This window comes from Stegodyphus dumicola, chromosome 9 (genome assembly GCF_044657685.1).
Source record: "Stegodyphus dumicola isolate Sdum_Otavi_A_Nest chromosome 9, ASM4465768v1".
NCBI lineage: Eukaryota > Metazoa > Arthropoda > Arachnida > Araneae > Eresidae > Stegodyphus > Stegodyphus dumicola.
Window position 1 is genome coordinate 114,800,223 of NC_140776.1, and position 22,518 is coordinate 114,822,740.

At 33.4% G+C, this 22,518-nt stretch overlaps 1 protein-coding gene across 1 annotated transcript in view; it reads right to left on the bottom strand.

Annotated features, from left to right (window-relative positions):
* The window catches only part of LOC118184471 (thyrostimulin beta-5 subunit-like), a 101,551-nt gene that overhangs the window by 13,387 nt on the left and 65,646 nt on the right, over positions 1–22,518 (bottom strand). The window contains exon 2 of the mRNA XM_035354144.2: positions 4,065–4,283. Coding sequence (XP_035210035.1) covers positions 4,065–4,283 — 219 coding nt within the window. The remainder of the gene's footprint in view (positions 1–4,064; positions 4,284–22,518) is intronic.

The window sequence follows — 22,518 nt, forward strand, 5'->3', positions numbered from 1 at the left end:
ATTTGAGATACAAAGGGGATGTGGTAGGAATAAATTCAAATCCTCATAACATCTCATAGATGCCATTTGGACCTATCTGGGATGTCCTGAGGATTTACTAGGATAAATATAAATATTTGGAAAGATGTGTTTAAGAGGTTTAGGAGATATTCCGAGGTATCCCGATGAATGATAAATAAGAATTTAAATAATCATAACATCCTGAAAACAGCCTGTGGGACCTAAGGAGGATGTCCTGAGAGTATGCTCAGTGACATTTAACATTGTAAAGACAGAAGTGGCATTGACTTTTGGAAGGTCTAGAAGATATTAAGAGTCATCCCAAGAAATGGTAAATAGTATTTTAATTCCCAATAACATCCTGCAAAGTGCCAGTGGGAACTAGACAGGATGTCCTGTGGATATACTCGTATGTAACATTTAAAACTTGGGAGGATGTGTGTGGGAAGATATTCAGAGATGTACTGAAGATCTGTTCTTGTTCCATGAGTAACTACTTCAGAGTATTCCGAAGAGAACTTTGTGCTTTGTAAGGTATTTATTATCCATAAAATGACCAGAATATTCCGTCAATGGTTGCTGGAAGAGTAATAGCAGTTTGTATAGTTTAGTAGCAGTCATGGCACAAAACCACATCTTCTGGATTACGTTCCGATAACTTGAACAGCGACTTTGAATATTGTTGGCTTTACAAAATTTTAAGCTACTGGACTGCACGAATATAGATTTTAACAAAATGTTTGTAATATTTATGTGTTAACGTGCAAAGAATTATAAACACTTTAAGGAGTCAGATACCTGTAAAATATTCAGTAATATCCAGTAAAATATCCAGTGTTAATTAAACCTGTTACAATAACATCTTCTTAGTCCTAACCAGAATTCAATTTAGTTGTTTGCTTGGTACCCGTTAAAAGAGCCCGAAACAAAATATCTCACGACAAAATAGCCTACGTCCAAACAGCCCATAACAAAATAGCTTAAATCAATGGCTTCTGAACTGGGTCCAACGATGAATTTTTTAGTATCTAAATGTATGCAGGTGCAATAAAAGAATGCCACGGTATATATATATATAAATCAGTAATTACAATCTTGCACGCAAACGCACTATTAAAAGTATACACTTTCGAATCTAATGTTGTACACATGCTTACATAGGCTGGTTTATTAAAAAATGTTTTACAATCTCGGTCAAGAAGGATGCCTAATAATAATTTCCATATACTGGTTGCTGTGGCATAAAATGGTTTGGTATACTCTAACTTGCATTCTAAATTATAACTGCTATATTATTTACGCAAGATTTACATGTTTGGGGGAAAAATGTATCCAAATGTTATGCAGTGCTGCAATGATCTTGAAATAGAGATGTCAATAAACACTTATTTATTGTTTTTTCTGGTCCTACATACCTTGTTTTTATTTTAAAAGTGTATAAAATATAGAAGATACTTTTATTTATTTTTTGGAAGTAAAGGTAAATGTGAATATTGCCGGATGATTTAAAAAGTCTATATTCGCATAAAAAGTTTTTAGAACTGAAATTAGAAATAAGATATTTATGTGTCATGGGCTGTTTTCCGGCGGACTTTTTTGTCGTGCGTTATATTCATGAGTCGCGTATTTGTGTATTTAAGACGAGAGTTTGAATGTTCCGAGTAAGATTCTGGCAGCTTGTCTCATCTAATCTCTCTCTACTTACTAGCATCAACTCTACGTAAATTCATTTCCGGCTTTGGCATCTTGCTAACCGACATTTAAAATACTCGCCGGTAATAATCTTGAAGAGCTTAATTAGTTTACTTTATGTGTAGTCTCCGATTACGTTACCTGCATTTGAATTTAACATTATTTTATTTTAAATACCCGCAAGAAGCGGAGGTTCGTTTATCACACAAGCAGTGCCTTTCTTTCCGCTTAAGAATTAAATAAAAAGATTACTTGAACCTTTTTAAGGCTTGGTTATATGTTACAAATTAAAGCGATAACTCGCTTCCAGTCTAGTAGGGTTTGCAGGGTTTTGATACAAGCTCATTCCTACCTTCGTAGTATAAATGTTAAACATTTCTGTTGGAAACATAACACACTGAGTGACTGATATTAATAAAATTAATCTATCTCAGCTTACATTTTAAATTATGGGACATACGGGGAAACTGTAAACCGTAATATAATTCCTTACTATCACTGTTATCGTCTGCGCATTGGCTTCTCTTTCGTCATTTGCACATCTGCAGTTGATGAAGAATGTTCTACATTTAAACCTGCGAAACAAGTCCTGGAAGTTTATGAATATTACTCCGATTTGTGTTAACTTAGCACCTTCAATAGTTGTTACTCGGGTGTTAGTTTAATTTATAGTTAGACAATATTTAAATAATTGAGACAATTAGATAACGGATCCTTCCGCTGTAAACTTTCGATGATTATAGTTGCCCTGTGATGTAAGGCAAGGATTCAGTTGCCTGTAATTTGCTAAAATTTTGGTATGTTTACTTTCCTAATGATAAAAATTTCTGATTAGAATACGCCAAATTTATTGGTAGCAGAATACAGTTGTAATCTACAGAGAGTGTTTACAATTTTTTAGAACGGTTTAGGAGCCGTTTAGCTAATGTTCGAAATGTAAAGAGTACCCTTTCAGATGTTCGATCTAATAGTCTTTTTTATGGACTATAACTCTGCATCGTGGTTTTTAACATAGAAGCGCTTTTCATAAAATGTTTCCACTACTTTCCATTCATCGTGGGTAGTTTTTACTTAGAAAGATCTTGGGTTTAGAGATCCGACGTCCGATATTTCAAAGATGAAATATCAAGGGGCTGTCCAGGAATACATTAAAAATGTATATATGCAATATCTGTATAAGTCTTCGTTTTTCAATGAATGCAGTGGTACTGCTCGAAGTATGACTTCTGACGTTGTCTGTTTGACACTTTGAAAATCATTCGCATAAAGAAATGGAATTTCTTCTGTAGATATCAGACATAAAACGTTCTGTTGATACTACGTTGAGTTGAATTTAACCCTTTTTATAGTGTGTTTGTATAGTGTATAGTGTCTATACAGCAAAAGGACACTCAAAATACATGGCAAACCGAAATCCTTTCGAGAGACTGATAGTAAAGGAAGAGATGTGAGCCCCCAGGGTGTTCTCTCAAAACATTATCGCGTAAGCTTAGCAGCTAGGATAAGAAATATCTTATTCATGTATGGTACTACATATGTGCTTCCTAGCCTGCATAAAGTGAATACGAGCTAGTTTACTTTAAAATGTCCTCCATTAAAGGCGTAGCTTTCGTTGCTCAGATAGCCCTGGAATTTTTTTCCATATTCGATTAGCCTGTTCCACCAGTGAAGTTTCTTCCCTGTCTTCTAACATTATAAGGAAACTTCAATCATAATTGTTTCTGTGCGTACGGATTAAAATTAAGGCATGCCCTCTTTCCTCACTAGACCTCATACCATTAACTGTCTGACGAGTTGTATATGTTCGGAAATGCATATTTGCTTTTTGACCCAGGGGAAAATCTAAGGAAAATGTCATGCACTCATAGCTATAATATAGTTCCGATAAGGAGTATTTTGGGCAAAAAGCTAACTAAACTCACAGGATGGCTGTCTCATTATTTGGTGGAACGGGTAAAATACAGTAACTCCACCAACTGGAGGAATGGTAAAGGGAGCCGGCTAAAGTGGTTCCACTAGTAGGCAATATGGTAGGGGAGTCGGTTGCGATTGCCATGGTTCCGGTTTCTAATCGCAGAATGGGCTAGGATATTTGCAAGTAACAGTGTTCTTTGTGGCCGGGAAACGTTTAAAATCCAATAGAACCGAAAGTTTTCCTTTAGAAAGGATTTCCAAAGACAACAACCGGATCCGTCCTTGGAAGGATTCTTCTCTAAATGCGGAACGGAGCTGGGCATATTCATATTGTCACCTGTAACTAGCCCAAGGAAGTCGCTTTACAACAATAGAACCTTTGTTTTCAAATGAATGGTTAACAAATAAAAGAAAATAATTACTCTAATTTACTCAGAGATGAATTAAGATTAACGTACCTCAAAGGAATCGCAACGTCCCCAACAAGATGTGACACGAATAATGTCCCAACACTGTCTTCCGAATGCATCGGAGCGTGTTGCTTTGAGCGTGTATTCTCTTCTTAGGCACATGAGCACGTTCTTGAGATTGAGCGGCTCATCTCTAGTCTCCTTTGCACTGACGATACCCGCGAGAGCCAGGACACAAAGCAGACATTCTGAGTACCGTATCGGCATCTGAAAAAGAATACACTGCAAAATATAGTAAAGTGAAATGAAAACAAGAAACTGTACATCCTATCGGTAAAAGTCCTTTATTTATGTAAACAATGATTCTAAATATATACTTCCAGTTAAAAAATATTTTAAAGAAAATATTCATACTTGGCCACTTTTAAATTTGAAAGCAAGCTATACTAAATTGCTGGCGAAGAAAATTCCTAACTTAATATATAGTCTTTCTTTTGTATAATAATAATTTAACGAATACTTATGTATTAGTGCAATCAACTTAGAAGAAGTCGAGAAATTTTCAGAATGCGTCAAACTGTGGCAACCATGCGATAAACTGTTTTTCAGACAACCATGCTCATAAGAATTTTTCAGTCAAGGAAGATCGCCATTTCCGTATGCGTTCTTATTGTAATTAAAATTCCAGTTGATATTATAAACAAATCGCGAATTCTTTTTTACATTTATTTTAAAATATGCACTTGTGAAATTGTCAGCAATGAAAGAAACTGCAGTGAATTTTCTGGAGAAAATTCCAGTTGATATTATAAACAAATCGCGAATTCTTTTTTACCTTTATTTTAAAATATGCACTTGTGAAATTGTCAGAACCACAGAAATGTGCCTCAAACTTTCGAAGGAGAACACCGAGGATATGAGATAGGTAAATAGCCGGTTTTGCTCAGGTTTGCACGATGCCGAGTCTCTGCAATTCTCTAATATTTACGTCATTGTCATGAACCAGTCATATAAAGAGTTTTGAATGATTTCCAGAATTTAAGAAGAGCTCTCAGCCATGGCAAGATGAAGACCTTTAAAGGGAAAGTGGGTCGTATACACGTTACACTTGGAAAAATCCGCGAAACTTCCAATGTAACCAGCCGTTTCTTCGTGATTTGAATTCTATCAAACTACCAGTAAAAATGTAATTAATATGGCCTAGAAATAGATTATCTGCCGCTTTACCACTGATAATCTATTTCTAGGCCATGTTAATTATATTTTTACTGTGGCGCTACAGCTGAATAAAAATTAAAAGTAAAATACATTTTCAAATCTTAAATAGCCCCGCACTTACGCCATATACAAATCAACAGCAAAATTTAAAAAAAAAACTTGAAAGCGGCATAGGGGCATATGTTTAGAATTCCCGATGCGGTGTTCACAACAGTGAACAACAGTGAATATGTACCAACAGGTACATATTATTCTATTTTTTTCAGTTTATCCTATGAATGTTCAATTTTCTTAATAAGATGTTTTGCGAAACATTTTTTTTTTGTCTTTTTTTCTTAACATTTTAGGTGTTAAGTATATTAATTATTTATGTCCTTTGTACTTACACCTCATAAAATTCAATTCAACAGCCAAACCAGAAAATATTTAAACCTTTAGAATTTCCAGGTTACAGTCTCGTGCTCTGGAGATAAAACTGCTTTATTGCGTAAGGTGCTGCCATTGCTAGCTTTCAGATCGTTGAGTTCGGTAATAAAAAATTCATTAAAATTTTATAAAATAGGAATTATAATATTCGAAATTCAAAATTCGGGCTTCCAGGTGCACATGTTCGAGTGGAGGACTATGTTATACAAAACTGGCCCTAAGCACTGTCTTCTTTCACAGTGAGAAAAACATACATAGATTCATGCAAATTTTTCATCATCTAATTACCTTAAAAATAATACAGGGCGATAATATTTGGTGGCAACAATTTGAAAATTGATGCAGCCATGTATAGTGGAAATTGCAAATTTTGTTTCGAGACTAATAGCCCTTTAATAACTTTGCGAATAAGTTAATTATGCTCAAATTTGCTTTTTCTAATATTTATTGTAGCTGAAATGAGAATTTAACTTAGCGGTTCAAGACAATGCTAGAAAAGTCGATAACGTATGAAGTTTAACCATTCCTTAACGACCAACGTTGTTGAAAAATTGTTAAAGGAAAAGTCTGAATGTCTATGAAAAGAAGTTCTATACTATATGTATTAACTGAAATATTATTTTTACTCTTAAATGGTATTTAAGCTATCTAAGATCAATTTCGAAAATTTCTTGCTAGTATGCCTCTGCTGTGTTTTGTCGGAAACATGGAAATTATTTGTTCAAAAAGAGTTGTGTTTTCTGGAACGATATTGTTTATGACAGATAGAAGAAATAACGCTTGAATGTTGCCAAAACTGATTTAAAAAATAAGCAAATTTCAGAAAAAATTCAAGTTTCTTTGCCTGAGTTACATAATATATAAAGACAGATATGAGTTGTTTGGCCAAAAGTTTACATGCTTTTTGTACTGTCTTTTGTAATATATTTAGTTCCAGAATAGTGACATATATTCGCAGACGGTTTCAAGAGTTACTACAGCTTTCTCAAGTAAACTGTAAAATTTGGTAATATTTGCGGTTGCACGGAAAATGCTTTCAACGTTTTTCTATAAAAATGTTTAAGCCTTCTTTATCTCATACACGAACATAAAAAATGTAATTGTTTAGTGATTAAATTGATATTTTTATTAAAAAATAATTCTAAAGAAATTTGTGACAAAATTACCCTTGCGAAATTCCAGAAAATTTGTCAAAAGATAATTGACAGCATTTATTATTATTGTGACATTTCAACTTGCGTTTCTTAAAATATGATCTGCTTGCAAATAGAAACTTTCGCACTATTAATGGTTTATGGACTGGAGAAAATTCACTACGGCCAGAAAAATGGCGGTTTAGGAAATCTCGGGTAAAGACCTTTGTGATAAGCATTTTTGTCTAGAAAAGGATAGTCAATAAAAACAAGATTCCTGTTTTCCTGAAGGCAGATTTTATGACAATGTAATGGACAGGCTTCCGTAAAGAATTCAACCCTTTAGACCTGGAAATAGTTTCAACAAAATAACTGGCTTCTGCTGAACGACAATTCACCAGTTTAGATCATAGTTCTCAGCCACCTACTTTGTTCACCAGATTTGACCCTTGAATATAACCCTCTTTTCCGCAAAGTGCCACCTCACTTCAAAGGTCATTATTTTTATAGCAGTAAAATAATTCAGAAAACTGTAGGCGCGATTTAAACGTTATTTTAAAAGATGAATTTTGCGAAAACTTCAAGCATTTACGTGGACAAGCCTGATATTTTACAGGCTTACAAAAATTATGTATTAAATGCTAAGATGCAAAACTATTGTTCTTTTCAACTTTCCATTTCTCACAAACTTAATCTTTAAACTTTAGAGATAAATTATGTATTGGTGTGTCTAAAATATATATTGCAGTCTAGAATTATCTTAGTCTAATCATTCTATAATCGGCTTTACGCTGCATTGCACTACATTTCACAACTGCTGAGCTCCTCAATGGCAACACTTGACACTTTATTCGCAAATACGTAAAGATATGTTGTTTTTAAAAGTTTTGTGGTTTTGTTGTTGAATTTTCTGTTGTGTAAGAACGAAAAAAAATATGTTTAATAATGTAGTTAATAGGATAAAAAGTTGTCTAAGTTATTATCTTGAGTATTGATATGACGACTGAGATAAGACTGGAGAAAGGTACGTGACAACATTTAACACTTTGTAGGAAATTCTAAAGATGTACTGCTTTTAAAAACTCTGTGATTTTGCTTTTAAATTTTATGTGGCGCAAGTACGAAGAAAGTTATATTATAAGCTTTAAAAGGAAATAAAAATAAATGAACAATGAAAAAGAAATAATATAAAATAAATAAAACTAGAAAGATCTGAAAGAATTCATATTTGACCAGTCTCGCAAAGGACTCGTTTAAAGTTTAATGTGGTGTATTAGTAGGGATTATCGATAGAGATGGCCCACGTGGAATAGGGAAACATAATATAAGATATGAGCTGAAGAGGCATATGGACTAATTTCGGAACGTTCTACATCTTTTGTACATTTAAAAAGTGAAAAAAAATATGCAGTGTAATTCTTTAAAAATATTGAATGTTTTAACTTATATATAAAATTAAATACGTTTTATTCAAATCTGTCTGATTAAAATGTAACACATCTGAAGTGGGCTCCACATGATGTCCTTTTATGCTTATTACTTTATGCACATTCTTTGCCGCATTTCATTTAAACTTACTTTGGATTTATTCTTATATAATTAAACGATCCTTGAAGGCAAGTTGAAATGATATAAAAAAATGCTAACGTTAAAATGAAATTTCCCGGTCAATTTTAGGCATATAAGATTCGAACTTTTTGTATTTTTATTTTTTCATAATGAGTATGAAAATTTTCCAGATATGATTATAGGAACCGGAAGACCGCATTAAAAGTTACGTTTCATTTTTTATCCAAAAGTAATTTCTTTTTAATTTGGAATTTCAAAACATGAATATTTTCTTCATTTAAAACATTTCTGTAATTGAAAGTATATATCTACGACCAACGATTGAAAAAATAAAGCCCGGGTAAGGAGAGATTGGTGTGTGTAATATTTTTGCTAAAACAGATTGCAATGAAAAATAGATATTAAGATTAGATATTAAAGGTGTCCCATACAAAAAATTTCAGTGCTTTACAGCTAATCAGTTTTGAGTTATGCGAGATGCGTACGTAGAAATATCACAAAAGAATCCATTTTGAATCCATTTTATAATCTGTTTTTGAATAAAAAGTCCTTTATTTCCTCTCTACGTGCAGACATAACATAAATAATTAGTCAAAATGGATTCGGGATCGGTCAAAATGGATATCCTTTGAAATTTGAAACTCGAAAATTTTCGCGACTACAACAAACACTTCCTTTACTTCTTACAAAGAGGTAAAATCGAACAGAGTACTTTAGAATGGGCCTTATGCACTCTGGGAAGAATTTTTTTATTGACAAATAAGGCTCATAAACAGTACCCAAAATTCATATGATCAACATTGTCCCAGATAATTTTAGTTAAAACAATTTGGCTAACTTTTACATTATTGCTGAACGCAGGTTTGTAAATAGGTTTCGAAACCTAAATTGGGATGGGACTTTACAATAGAAAAAAGGAACAAGCACAGTGATTCAAAATTCCATAGAAAATATTTGAAAACAATTCAGGAATAGACAAGTAAATATATTTACAAATTTTTAGAACGATTTCAGAATCGTTTAATTAATGTTAAATATCGAAAGAATATTTTTTTAAATATTCGATCTGATAGCCGTTTTACTGAAGTATAAGTCTGCATCGTAATTTTTGTGACAGGAAGGATTTTTGTAAAATTTTCACTGGTATTGATTTCCATTCCTCTTCCTCTACTTTCTAGAATGAATCGATGGTGTTGGGTTTGCGCCTAGTAAGATTTCTTTTCGAGAGACCAAAGGCACAATAGTGTAGAGGTGAAACATCAGAGGTTTCGCAATAATACGTTGAGAAAAGGTATATATGCAGTATCTGTATCAGTCTTCATTTCTTCAAGTAATCAAGTGCTAGTTTTCGAATTATGACTTCTTCCTTGATCTTGGTGAAGTTTCTCTCTTTGAAAGTGATCGTTATAAAGATATGGAATTTACGTCCGATATTACCTTTTGCTATACACCGTTGTCGTCCTGTTGTATTTGTATCATATGTATTAGTATCATATCTATTGTGTCACATATTTGGAATCTCGGACTCTCCTGCAATCACTGGTGTTTCTTTAACACCGCACTGCCTCACACTTTATCTTCGCTCAACATGGTATATCAGTTACAGTCGTAGTGTCAAGTCAGTCTCGTTCGGACTCGTTTATTTTGTTCTTCATAAACATACTTACAGATCTACGTTCATATTTCATATCTCCCATGTATGCTGTGCCACGCACATGTTTCGGAACATTATAAAATCGAAAATTGGCTATAATATTCGACCAGGGTAGCGCTTCACGCGCGGGTACCTACATGCAACGTACAAATTGCTTGAGCCGACGTAAAACGCTTTCTTATGTTGACAGTATGTTGAGATGATGTCAATATTTTTCCTTCTCCTTTTATTTTTATTTTATTACAGTAACGGAATCCTATGACAATCGTAAAGCCTTTAGTTAAACTTTCTTTGCAATTACAGAACCTAGATTATATTTTTTCCCTTTGTATAATCATTTTGTTTCAGTCATTTAGGCAAACCTATGCTTCATCATTTCTTTCAAGGTCCTAATGTATTTTCATTTATCTTCTGCTAAATAGTTTTCATACGAGGTTTTACAAATTGTTTTACGTTGAGCTACGTGCCTCAGCAAAAGCAGGCAAATTTTTTCTTGTTACCAACGATTTCACTTTACAAAGAGTACGTACTTTTTTCGAGTATTCGTTGGGAGTTTTCTTTACATTTAGAAATAATGATTTACAGTTTTTCATTTTCCAATTAATTGTTTTGCTTCTTTTGCTGTTAGAAATTTTAATCCCACGCAGTTATCTTCTGCTAAATAGTTTTCATACGAGGTTTTACAAATTGTTTTACGTTGAGCTACGTGCCTCAGCAAAAGCAGGCAAGTTTTCTCTTGTTACCAACGATTTCACTTTACAAAGAGTACGTACCTTTTTCGAGTTTTCGTTGGGAGTTTTCTTTACATTTAGAAATAATGATTTACAGTTTTTCATTTTCCAATTAACTGTTTTGCTTCTTTTGCTGTTAGAAATTTTAATCCCACGCAGTTTACAACGTTTTTGAATTATGGTATACGAATATTTCTCTTCAGAAAGCGCATAAATTCGTGTTTCTATCCGCAGTTTGTTTTTGTGTGACATTTTGAATGAGGAATCAATTTAAAAAAAGCAGTCGATAGTTTTCATTTTCAGTAATAAACCATTGTCAGAAAAGGCATTTCAAAGCGTTCACTTGTTTTTAGTTCTTTATCAGCAAGTCGTTTATAAAAATTTGTAAACATTCTTTGTGATTATAGATTAAAAATTGTAATGGTAAACGCCACACTAGTGTTTATAAGTACTGTTATTTATAAGTTGAAGAGTAAAAGATAAAGGCCTAGAAGGTAAATACAGTGTGATAATTATTCTTGAACTTAGTATATTTTCAAAAGAAATGTTAAAAGTTAATAAAGGAATCCTCATAAAATGCTATTCAATAAAGAAAATAGATATCAGCCATTTGAATTTTGCTATGAGGAAGCATTCTATCCATGCCATGTGCTGCTTTGTTAGCTTGATGTTACAAATCTCGGAAAAGTCATGAAGGCCTATAAAGTAGAGTTTTTAGAAACAAAATGCATAAGAAAATGACTATGCCCTTGCTGGGATTCATCGGATTTGAAATCTGACTGTGATAGCCCGAAGTGTCTCCAACAACTTCCCGAAAACCTTAGCTGAGGAAGGAGAAAATTCCTTGTATAGAGTCTTTGCGGCATAGGGGCATCTGAAATATGTCGAGACGAAAATATTTTCGGAAGTTTGGTGATAAGGGTAAAAAGTAGAATACCCCCCCCCCTCCCAAATCTTCCTTTGAAGCATGTTTTGACAAATCTGTGACAGAGTTCGGCAAACTTGTACTGTCAGTTACAGCAATGGTCTCAAACTCAGATTGCAAGAGGGCTAAATGCACCGTCTGAAAGTAGGTGACGTCCGGAAATATTAAAAAAATTCTCTAATTAACAAAACAAAAATTTGTCAACTAAATTAAAAAAAAACTCGTATTTGCTAGAATGTACATATAAAATAGACCCAAAGCGAAAATTCAAATTTATGTTAATTTTCTGCCTGAAATCTGCAGGTTCTATCTAAGGAAATCTAAATGTATCTGAAATACTTTTTGTTGGTCATAATTTATAATCGTTTAACGTCCTGACAGATAAATATTAAAATTTTTAGTTTGGCATTTATTCATGTAATTGTAATATATTGATGTAACTACTAAGCAATTTACTTCTAATCCAAACTAAAAATAAATATACGAAAACTTTTTAAAAGAGACAAAGCTTGAGAATAAATAATTAAAACATATTCTCTTTCTTTTCTTTATTACATTTTTCTACGGCGCATTTAGCAAAATGCATTTCACTTGTAAGTGATTATACAATTCGTATATTTGCAATATTCGCAATAAATGTATGTAAATAATGATAAAATTCTTTGTTTCTTATTATAAAGTTCAGCAACACACATCATGACGTTTCGAATTTTCTAAAGTTTGTAACCTTAGAGTAAAATTATTAGAGAGGATCTTCATCAAAAATTGCAGATGCTCATGGGAAGTCCGGTGTTTTTCATAAACGTATTAATTTTCAGCTACGGTTCATATATAAATGCATACCCAAACAAAGCGAATATTCTTGCTGGGGAAATTTCGTAACAAAGGATCATTATCTTTTGACAATCATTTAATAAAAGCGAATCAAATTTGTACATTCAAATCTTTGAATAAGAGAGTGTATTAATTAGTGCCATTTGTAGATTTTCAAGAGCTTTACTCACGTTCAATTTTGGTAAGGGACACAGTGTAAAATTAGGCTCAAATTATTTAAATCTTGTTCCTCTTCTGCAAGTTCTTGTCACAGTGAGACTAATTAATTTGCAGTTCATATTGCTTAGGAAGCCGCATGCAGTTCGCGGTCAACCAGTTTGAGGCTACTGACCTCATAAGACTCTCGAGCTCCAAAGCTATTTGTCTCTTGAAGACGATAATATTCTTGCAGCTGATCTGATTAAAGTACATTCTGATTGTAAGTTGTAAGAGCTGGAAAATAATTTGAGTCCTATTGCGGCTAGATGTTTCTATTCCAAATATGGTTTGCTTTTTTTATTACTTACTTTAAAGATCGACAAAGACTATTTGAATCACCCTATGTAATATGATTATCTTGTATCTTTCTCATACGAGGGAAAATTGAAATTTGAGGCATTTATGTACAGCGATTTAAAACAACCCTCGATGTTTTGTCTCCTTCTATACATTAAATAAAGTCAAGGGCATTGTTGATTCCTGCTCCCAAAAAACTAATAGCCTCACATAATGGCGCCCGAATTAAAAAAAAAAAAAATTAGGAGGATGATAATTTGTTATCACCTGAATTTCGCGAATGGGTCTTCCTCACTGGCATTTTAAACGGGAAAAAGGGTAAGGAATGCTCTTCTTTATTATCGCGTGCCTTCATTCTGCAACCGGAAGTCCGTCTTGATAGGAATCAAGAGATCTGAATTTCGAATCCTCACGAAGGCTTAGCTGATTTTTCGTGTTTCCTGATTTGAAAATCGTGATGGATTCTATAAACTTCTTAAAAATGAGCAGTCTACAGACAAAGGAGATTCAACAAAATTTTAATTGCGGCATTTTTACAGTATAAAAAATGGAATGTGCCCATAGCAGAAAAAAAGGTCTGTAAGATAGATACCATTAATTAAAGCAGAAAAAGGAAACTTTTGAAGAAATTTATTATATTAAGTTAAGAACAGCTCTTAAAAATTGAACTTGTCGAAATCCGAAATTTCAAAATTGTTGATTTAAAAAATAAAATAAAAATGAGGTGGCGAAAAAAATAAAAAAAAATAATGTTGGGCTTGTTTGATTATGACAAAGCACACGATGACTATTTGCCTAAAGGGAGGTAGACATTCATTGGAAGACTGTTCCATAGCCACGTTACCCGTGAAGAAAACCGCGAGAATACCCAAGGGGCCAGCCCAATCTCTGGGATTCGAACCACGAACTGAACTACCAGAGTTCAGCAGCTTTACCGCTTCGGCCATAAGTCGTAGCCTCTGAAAAAGGGAAACAGATAATATCGGGTTACTTTACGTGCATATTTGGTTGTTAAATTTACTTTCATATTTTTTTTTATTCTGTTTCTTTAATTACGTTAAAAAATAATAGTATTTATTTTGAAATATTTGATAGTTTCTTACAGTAACATTACTATGAAAAAACAACTGAAGAAGCTCGCTCAATCCGCGCTAAGTAACTGTTAACTGTCAATCCATTAAACGTCATCTCGCCAACATTCCCAGCAGCGGAACAAAAGGAAGAGTTATTCAGGTGTATCTGCGTGTGTATGTGCGAAGAAATGTCACTCTCTACGTACGGTCTAGAAAAATTATCCCACGGGCTTCACACTCTTTAGAAATAGAGACATTTTGTGCTAGTTTAATTAATACATGATTTTGCTTAAAAACTTAAAGGTTTAAGAGCTGTGTGTTGCTGCTTTGCAAGACATTTATGTTTCACAATGAATCAGAAAACACAGCGGTGTAAACGAAGATTACTGTCACTCAGCTGAAAGCAAAATATTTGTCTTCTGAATCTAAAAAACAAAATCAGCAATTTAAAAGAAATGTATTGTTACTTACCTAAAAATATATTTCTTTCAGGGGCTGTAAGCTGTCTTTCGGCAAAACGTAAGATAGTTAACATTTCTTTCAAATTGATTCAGTTATTTATTTAACAAGTTAGCGATTTTAAAACCGATAAGTATCGATTCATTTCAATTATAATTAATTACGACCTGAACCCATGAAATGACACTAGCTGGATTCATCAAAAACATGTATGCATATGCAAAGAAAAGTATCTGTTTGTTTGTTTATATGTGAGTTATTCATAAAAATGTACAATTTTATTCCGATCGTGATGAAATTTTGCGCAAACAAAAGAGAGAGAGAATCATTGTCAACATAAGAATTTCGAAGAACTACCCAACGGAGTCCAAACTCGGAGCATTTATGTTAGAACGTTGTAAAAATATCACCCATCTTAGGTTTCTGTCGCCGTTATTGCTTTTCCGCTTTAAGTTCTTACTAAAACCGTTAGATGGCACTGAGTTCGTCCACTCTAGAAGAATGTAGAACTTTCCAGAACAGTGTCGAAGCTTTAAAGGAGAATTAAGAATCTCTAATCCCTTTTCGCGAATATTTTGAAAGCATGAAGAAATCTGCCAAAGTGAATGGTAATTTTTCGAAAGCACATTTTCATTTCACAACCGATAACAGGTATCAGTTCTTTCTGAAACTTTTATATGACGCCGTGTTGGTTCCACGAAGCATTGCACTTCGCGTGCACAGGGGAAAGAGAACACTTTTTAGATTTAAAAGTTCATAATTTGTCAAAAGAGGAAATATATATGCATGTACATATAAAAAGTCTCCAAGAATTAGTGATGGGATTTCATGCGGTTTTCCAAAGCCTGCAACATGTGAAATGGTTTAAAAATGCTTTTACTTAACCAAGTCATTCAGTGTACTAGTACGTGCACTTGATGCATGCGAAGTCGACCTCATTGTTGAAGACCGCAGGAGCCATACAAGCCTTACATTAATCTATAAGCTGCCTTTGAAAATACGCATGGGCCGCACAAACATGTTGGAAAATTCTTATAAAACCACAATCTGCTGCTGCATAATTAGTAATATGTTTTGCATCCTTTTATTTGTTGTTGAATATAATATAATGTTTTATGCATACCTGCACATGCTACAAATTTCTATCTTCCCTCAAAATGAACAAATTAAAGAGGAATGCGAAGTTGTATACCATCCCCAACGAAATGGAGATCTGTTGAATCGTCGATTTCTAACATGGTGGACTGGCAAAAATCTAGTTATTCCGTGGTTTGAAGACCATTTGACCTTATCCAGTGCTCTTCTTCATACATGTGGCAGAAAATGTGGCAGAATTCATGATCTTGATAACTTCTAGGAAAGGATCTTACAAACAGTTCTTGCCAAAGTGTGGACTGAAATTGAATTTTGCAGTGCTGTCTAGCGTACTGCTAATAGACCACATTTTGAAACATATTAATTTTGGTCCTGGTCATACTGAGTGACTAAGTTAAACAAATCTCTTTCAGTCCCTTTCACATGGTTTTCCCCATGTGCAACGTGTATACGAGCCAGTTTCCCTTAGAAAGTCCTCCACGAAAGGCATCCCTCACTTTAGGCAGATAGCCCTCGAGGCTTTGCCATAATCACACAGACACAGTCCCTTTCACATACGTTAAGCGAACTTCATTCGTACAGACCCTTGTATGTTTCATTTCTTAATTCTCTACGAATGTATTTTCGAGGACAGGAAATTTTAGAATACGTAAAACAAAACTGCTCGATAACCGGGAGTCGGAGATTTTTGATGCTAATTTTAAGAAATTTCGCGATTGCGTTCATGAGATACGTCGCTTCCATTGTGATAGAAAGCTAGGACTTATAAGATAAGCAAAATCAGTTTCCTAACATTGTTTTCTCGAGAACACGGTATTTCAGAGTTTTAAAATGCAAAAATTCTGAGGAAAGATTTTCTTGCTAATTTAGAGATTTATGGAGATTGCATCTTGAGCGCAGCTATTTACATTTAGATTAGAATATTAGGATTGAAAGAAGTAAACAAATCGTGTCAATCAAACGCATTGAAGGTAACTAATATAAGGCATTAAACAGAAACTTAAAATTTTTGGTGCATAAATATTAGAGCAATTACCTTAGTAGAAGTCGCAAAATTTTCAGAAAGGGCTAAACCATAGCAACCATGCACATATCCATTCTTCAGGCAACCGTAAGTATTATAATCCTCTAGTCAACACACGTCGTTATTTTCACATGCGTTCTTTTATTGTATTCCAGTTTTTATAAATCATGATACTTTTTTCCTTCAACGTAATTTTAAAAAATGCTCTTATTGAGTCTGCCAGTATTGGAATAAACTGTGGTAAAATTCCTACTTTTTTGAGCAAAACATGCTAGCAAGAATGCAAAATTTTTTCGCAAAATCTTTAAAGGGAACAATGAAAAGGTGTCTTTGTTAAAATTTATATTTTAAATACCTGACTGTAAAAGCAAGCTTATACACTGCATTTTTGACGAAATAATCTTCATTAATTCTAATATTTTGATGAAATAATCATCATTGCTTAACGCGAGTGTATAAAGTCTGACTGAACCGGTTTTTCGATGCTATTCCACTTCGCGCTGCAACGGTAGAGGCTTTTCCAATTTTGTTTGCAAAATTATCCTGCTATTTGTAATGCATTAGTGTGTAAAATTAAAACCCTACAGAACTGTCAGCGATTAACTACATTCCACGAAAATAGCGTCAGGACAATGGGGAAGGGAGTGCGTTCAACAAAACGTGTTTGACCGGTATTGTCTATCCATCCTCATGCGCCGTTGTGTGGAATTCTTCTGGTGTAGTGTCGAGGAAATTAGTGCGTGTAGAAAATAATCTATGTGGTTTAAAGTACGAGTCCTTCGCCATAATTTTGCCATGTCTACATTGTGTCGATAAAATTCATTATGAAGATGAAATAGGATTTATTGTTGTTGCATATGCTTCGATCAGTAATGGTGTTGGGCTATAATCGTGAAAATTGATCGAAGTATTAACATCAACTTTTGTGCATTGTGGACTGTGGAGATCCTATATATAATCAAGAATTGCGTTGTAGAGACATTAGGCTAATTTAAAGCAGTAAGACGTGAAAAAATGAGCAATGGCTTGGCGGGGCTCGAACCACGGATTTCACGAATACGAATCGAGCGTGCTTATCACTACGCTACGAAGCCATGCTATGAAGGCGGGAGAAATACCTTATAGCGCAAAATGGCTTAGTAGCTACTAATAAATAAAATGAGCAATTTTATAATTTTATTTATTTTGTGATTATAAATGAAAATCGACCTGCACTATACAAGCAAAACGCTTTTGATAAAATTAAGGGATAAGTCATATGAAGGATAATTCAGTATTTTTAATAATTGTTATTAATTAATGGTTTATTGCATACTCAACTCAGTAGATGTGGATTTGAGTTGAAATTCGTTTGCTTATTGGACACACTCAGAAATATTCATTAAGTACTTGGAAATTCTATCTTATATACAAAATATAACTTTTGCCATAGCACTTGGCCCATCAACGCAACACTGACGAGTGTTTTCTTTTCGTATGTTGACTTACATACATTTCATTCGTATTTTTGCCGACTTACGATAAATACTTATAGTTTGGGAATCTTTTCTATAAGAGAATTCGCGTAAACCACCAACTTGCACTCGATAAGTAACATTTCATCCGTAACAAGTTCGCTAGATTGAGTCAAGATGGTTGCATTACTATTTAATTTCTCCTGTAATAAATTAGTAATGTGATAATTAATCATCCATTTCTCATGCGATTCTTAAAGATCGTAATAATAAAGGTGTTGCTGTCCTCTTTTGTCATGTACGTGGCCACAACGGCGATTCAGGAAATGAAATTGTTGATTGGTTGATAAAACAAGCTATAAACCTTCACGTTACCACCACAATGACACTGTTTAACTCATTCTTCAAGAAATAAAGTTGGAATAAAACAATGCTCAACTGAAAAGATCTATACATAAATTCTTCCACCGTGTCTCTGACTAATTATTTTTTCCTTCTAAACATCTTTTCTGAAATTTTAAAATTACTAAATTTCTAACTGGGTATGGTAATTTGAATTTCAATCTGAAGAAATTCGAGCTATATGATACAGGCTCGTGTGGCTATGGGGGGATGCGAAAGTTCGAACATTTGTTTGTGTACTGTTCAAATCTTATGGAGGGAAGAAACGAATTCATAAACTCTTTAATTATCAAGTTTCTTACTCATCTGTTTAAGTTTAAATGTAAATTATATTTGTAACTTTATTTTATTTATTTTTCCAATGGCGGGGGTATAGCCATTTATAGGCGTTAGCACAACTAAGGCTCGAAGCGGTGGTCTCTTTGTTATGGAGGCACCATAGGTGACCCACTGTTGTGTCCTATGAACGGACAGACAAATTAGAGACGTGTTTTTTCCGGGATTCTAACCCGGGCCCTTTGGTGTCGCAGTCAGACTCACTAACCACTTTCCCCTTTGTGCGGCCTTTTGTGTTACGTTGTAGCGGGTTTTTTGTTTCTTACCTCTGTAATTCTTGTGTGGTGAGCAAAACGCTTAAATATTCTTAAAAAATGTATGTAAGGTATTTAGGATTCAAGTTTACTGTTGGACACCTCTATGGTACCGAATTCACTAATCTTATATTAGGGAAGTTGAAGTCAAAAAAATGTGTGCGCGTGGATGAACTTCAGAAGGGTTGGGAAAAATAAGCCCACTAGTGGCCTAGCGGTAAAGTCGCTGAATACTGATAGTTCGGTCCTAGGTTCGAATCCCGCGAACGGTCTCGCTGCATGAGCATTTTCGTGTTTTTCCGTATGTGTAACGTATATACGAACAAGTGTCTCTTAGAAAGACCTTCCTCTTAGGTAGATAGCTCTTGAGACTTCGCCATAATCACATAAACCGAATCAAACCAAATTGGAGGAAAATAATATTAACCTCATTTGGCCTTTTATCGCTCTTTTGGTGGTTTCTAAATCAACCGTAATAAAATTCGACTCTTAAATTACGTCCAATAAAATTTAAATTCCTTTCTCTTAAATTATCCCAAGCTTTAAAATGGTAAATAAATAATCAAAATAATTGTCAAAAATTTTAAAATACATGTTAATCTTTCATAAATTTTAATAAATATATCACGAAACTAATTTTTGTGAATCTTTAACAAAACTAATAACTTGCGCAGTATTTGCTCTATATTATATTTATTAAATTATGTACAGTTTAATTCTTCACTTACATTAAAATTAATATAATTAGTATTTAATGAATATAATTTAATTTTTAGAGATAATAAATTTAATAAACAAACTACTTATTAAACATAATTTATCGTAAATATTATGAAGATTTTAGTTAATTAGATAGTAATGTATTACAGTTTATAAATTCTACACTAAGCGCATTTTTGATATACAGTAAGACCCCGCTTAACGCGGGGTATACGTTCCATCAAAGTAGAGCGTAATGCGAAACAGCGCTAAACGAAGCTATCTTAACATGCAAAATAATGGGTTTAGGGGAAGATGGATAAGAAAATTGGTTAGGTATTAAATTTAATAATGTTTTTTTAATAAAAATAAAACCAAACATTTTTTTCTTACAAAAATGAAAACGATGTAAACGAATATACTCATAAAAACAAATAAAATTCTCAGTCAGTCAGATCATTCAGTCATTTGTGTTTCCAATTTTCTGCCTTTTTGTCAAGAAGGCATTATGATAGATTGGCTTAATGGCATATTGCGTTCAATTTCGTCGTCAATCCATATAGACAGTCGTTTTTCCATTTCCTCTATAATGTTATTTCTAGAACTGATAATTCTAGTTGCAGAGCTTGACGTAGTTGCAGTTACCGATGACAGTTTTTTTTTCTTTATTCTTAAAAATTGTCCTTATTGTTGAAGTTGCCAAATTCAATGCAGCACTAATTTGAGATTGACTTTCACCAGAATCTAATCATCTAATCACTTGCATTTTAGTGTCCAGTGAAATGCTTTTTCTGGTTTCTTTCTTTTCTTGTTTTTTATTATCACCTATGATAAAAACTAAAGATCATAATATTTGTCACTGTATTAATCGTTATAGTATTATATAAATTTATACTTATAATCATGTCAACAAATGTTTTAAATGATAAAAATGCGTCCGTACAGCACCGCACCAAACAAGAAACACAACTATACTGTTTCGGATATGTTATTTGGAAACCTAGCGCTGCGCACAATTTCGGGGAATACCCGTAATGCTGCGAGCAATTTTGGGGAATCCCCGGGTTGAAATAAAAGAGCGTTAAACCAAAACAGCGCTAAACGAAACAGCCTTAAGCGGGGTCTTACTGTATTGTGAAACTTTAATTGAAATGCAATATGACAGTTATTTATGAATTATTATTGCTTCACTAGCATATTTATCTTATATTAAAAAAGACGTTGAGCAAACAATGTGTGTGGCGTGGACATACGCAACTCATCAGTCTTAATGTTTAACCTTGTATTTATCCGAAACACTGTGTACAGTGAAGTTTTTGATTAATTTGATGAGTTGATCACGTTTCTAGGGATTGTCATCTCTAAGTCCGATAGCTTTGCTTTTTGATCTAAATGCTTAGCTTATTTACCTGTTGATTAAAATGGTGCATTTAGATCTTCAACCAAGAAGACATTTTGTTTTCCAGTGTTTTTTTAAATGCTCTGCATCTTGTAACTTGATTGTATGGTAAACAGTTAAACAGCACTTTCCATTTTTAACATATCCAATGAAATGCAACTCATATATTAAAGTTGCATATTACATGTAATTTTTTAACGTAATATTTTAGTTTCTAGTTTCTTTAATTTCCGTTCAAAAGTCACAAGATATAAAGTATAAGCTAACATCCTTTAAAATTCGTAGACGTACGATCCTAATACAAAGTATTTAAAATTTTTTTAAATGCTTCAGAGTTTGCTTTTCTTTTTCTATGTCTTACAATATTGAGGTTCCAAAAATATTTTTTTGCTGCTTCAGCACAGCAAAAATAACTTTTTCGTATACGAATTTTCATATTTTATTAAAGGAGAAGAAACTAAATTCAACTATTTTTAACTCCAATGTTCAGCAATATGTGTGATAGTTTTTTTATTTTATACGTGGTATAATTCAAGAAAATTCTCATATTTCGAACTCTGGAGGTAAGAAACCTTGTTGCAAGTGTTGAAGCGAAGAGATACTCAATTTAATAAATTTTATCTTTTTATTTTGTTGATATAATTCGGGCTTAAGAGCATTTCCCTTTTGAAAATGTCAAATGTTACTTTCTGAAATAGAAACAAGATCAAAATTACATTCCTCTTTCAAAGAAAAAAAATGAATCTGTATTAGAGTTCACGCTTTGGATATCCGTTCGCTCGAAATCTCAATATAAGAGTTTCTTGCGATATTTGTTAAGTTGAATGGCTCTAAAAAGATTTTCACTTTGTGGGTAAATAAAACAGATAATAAACAGAATCCATTGATGTTTTTAGAGGCGAAAAGGTTACTACTAGAAAGTACATCACAGTTTTATTTGATATGCAACACTTTTGTGCCTTACGTGATGAAAAAAATTAAGTTTTAAAGCCGACTGGAAGAAAAAAGATTTATATAATATGGATGAGATAACTATAACTCATTCACACGTCTTGCAGTTTTCCCATTTCATTTATATTCATGATCATCTTTCCTTTTCCATCTGCACTGATATATGTCAAACTTTGCCGAACGAGGGGATTACGTTGTTAATATACTGCGCGTACGGCAAAACCTCCATCCTCGAAGTCAGCTATTTATGGATAAAATGTATTAGGTGTAATTCAGATTAATAAAGTATATTTAAACAGGATATTTCTCCCGCTTTCTTGGCATGCCTTCGTGGTGTGATGGTCTGCACTCTGGGCGCGTATTCCAGAGGT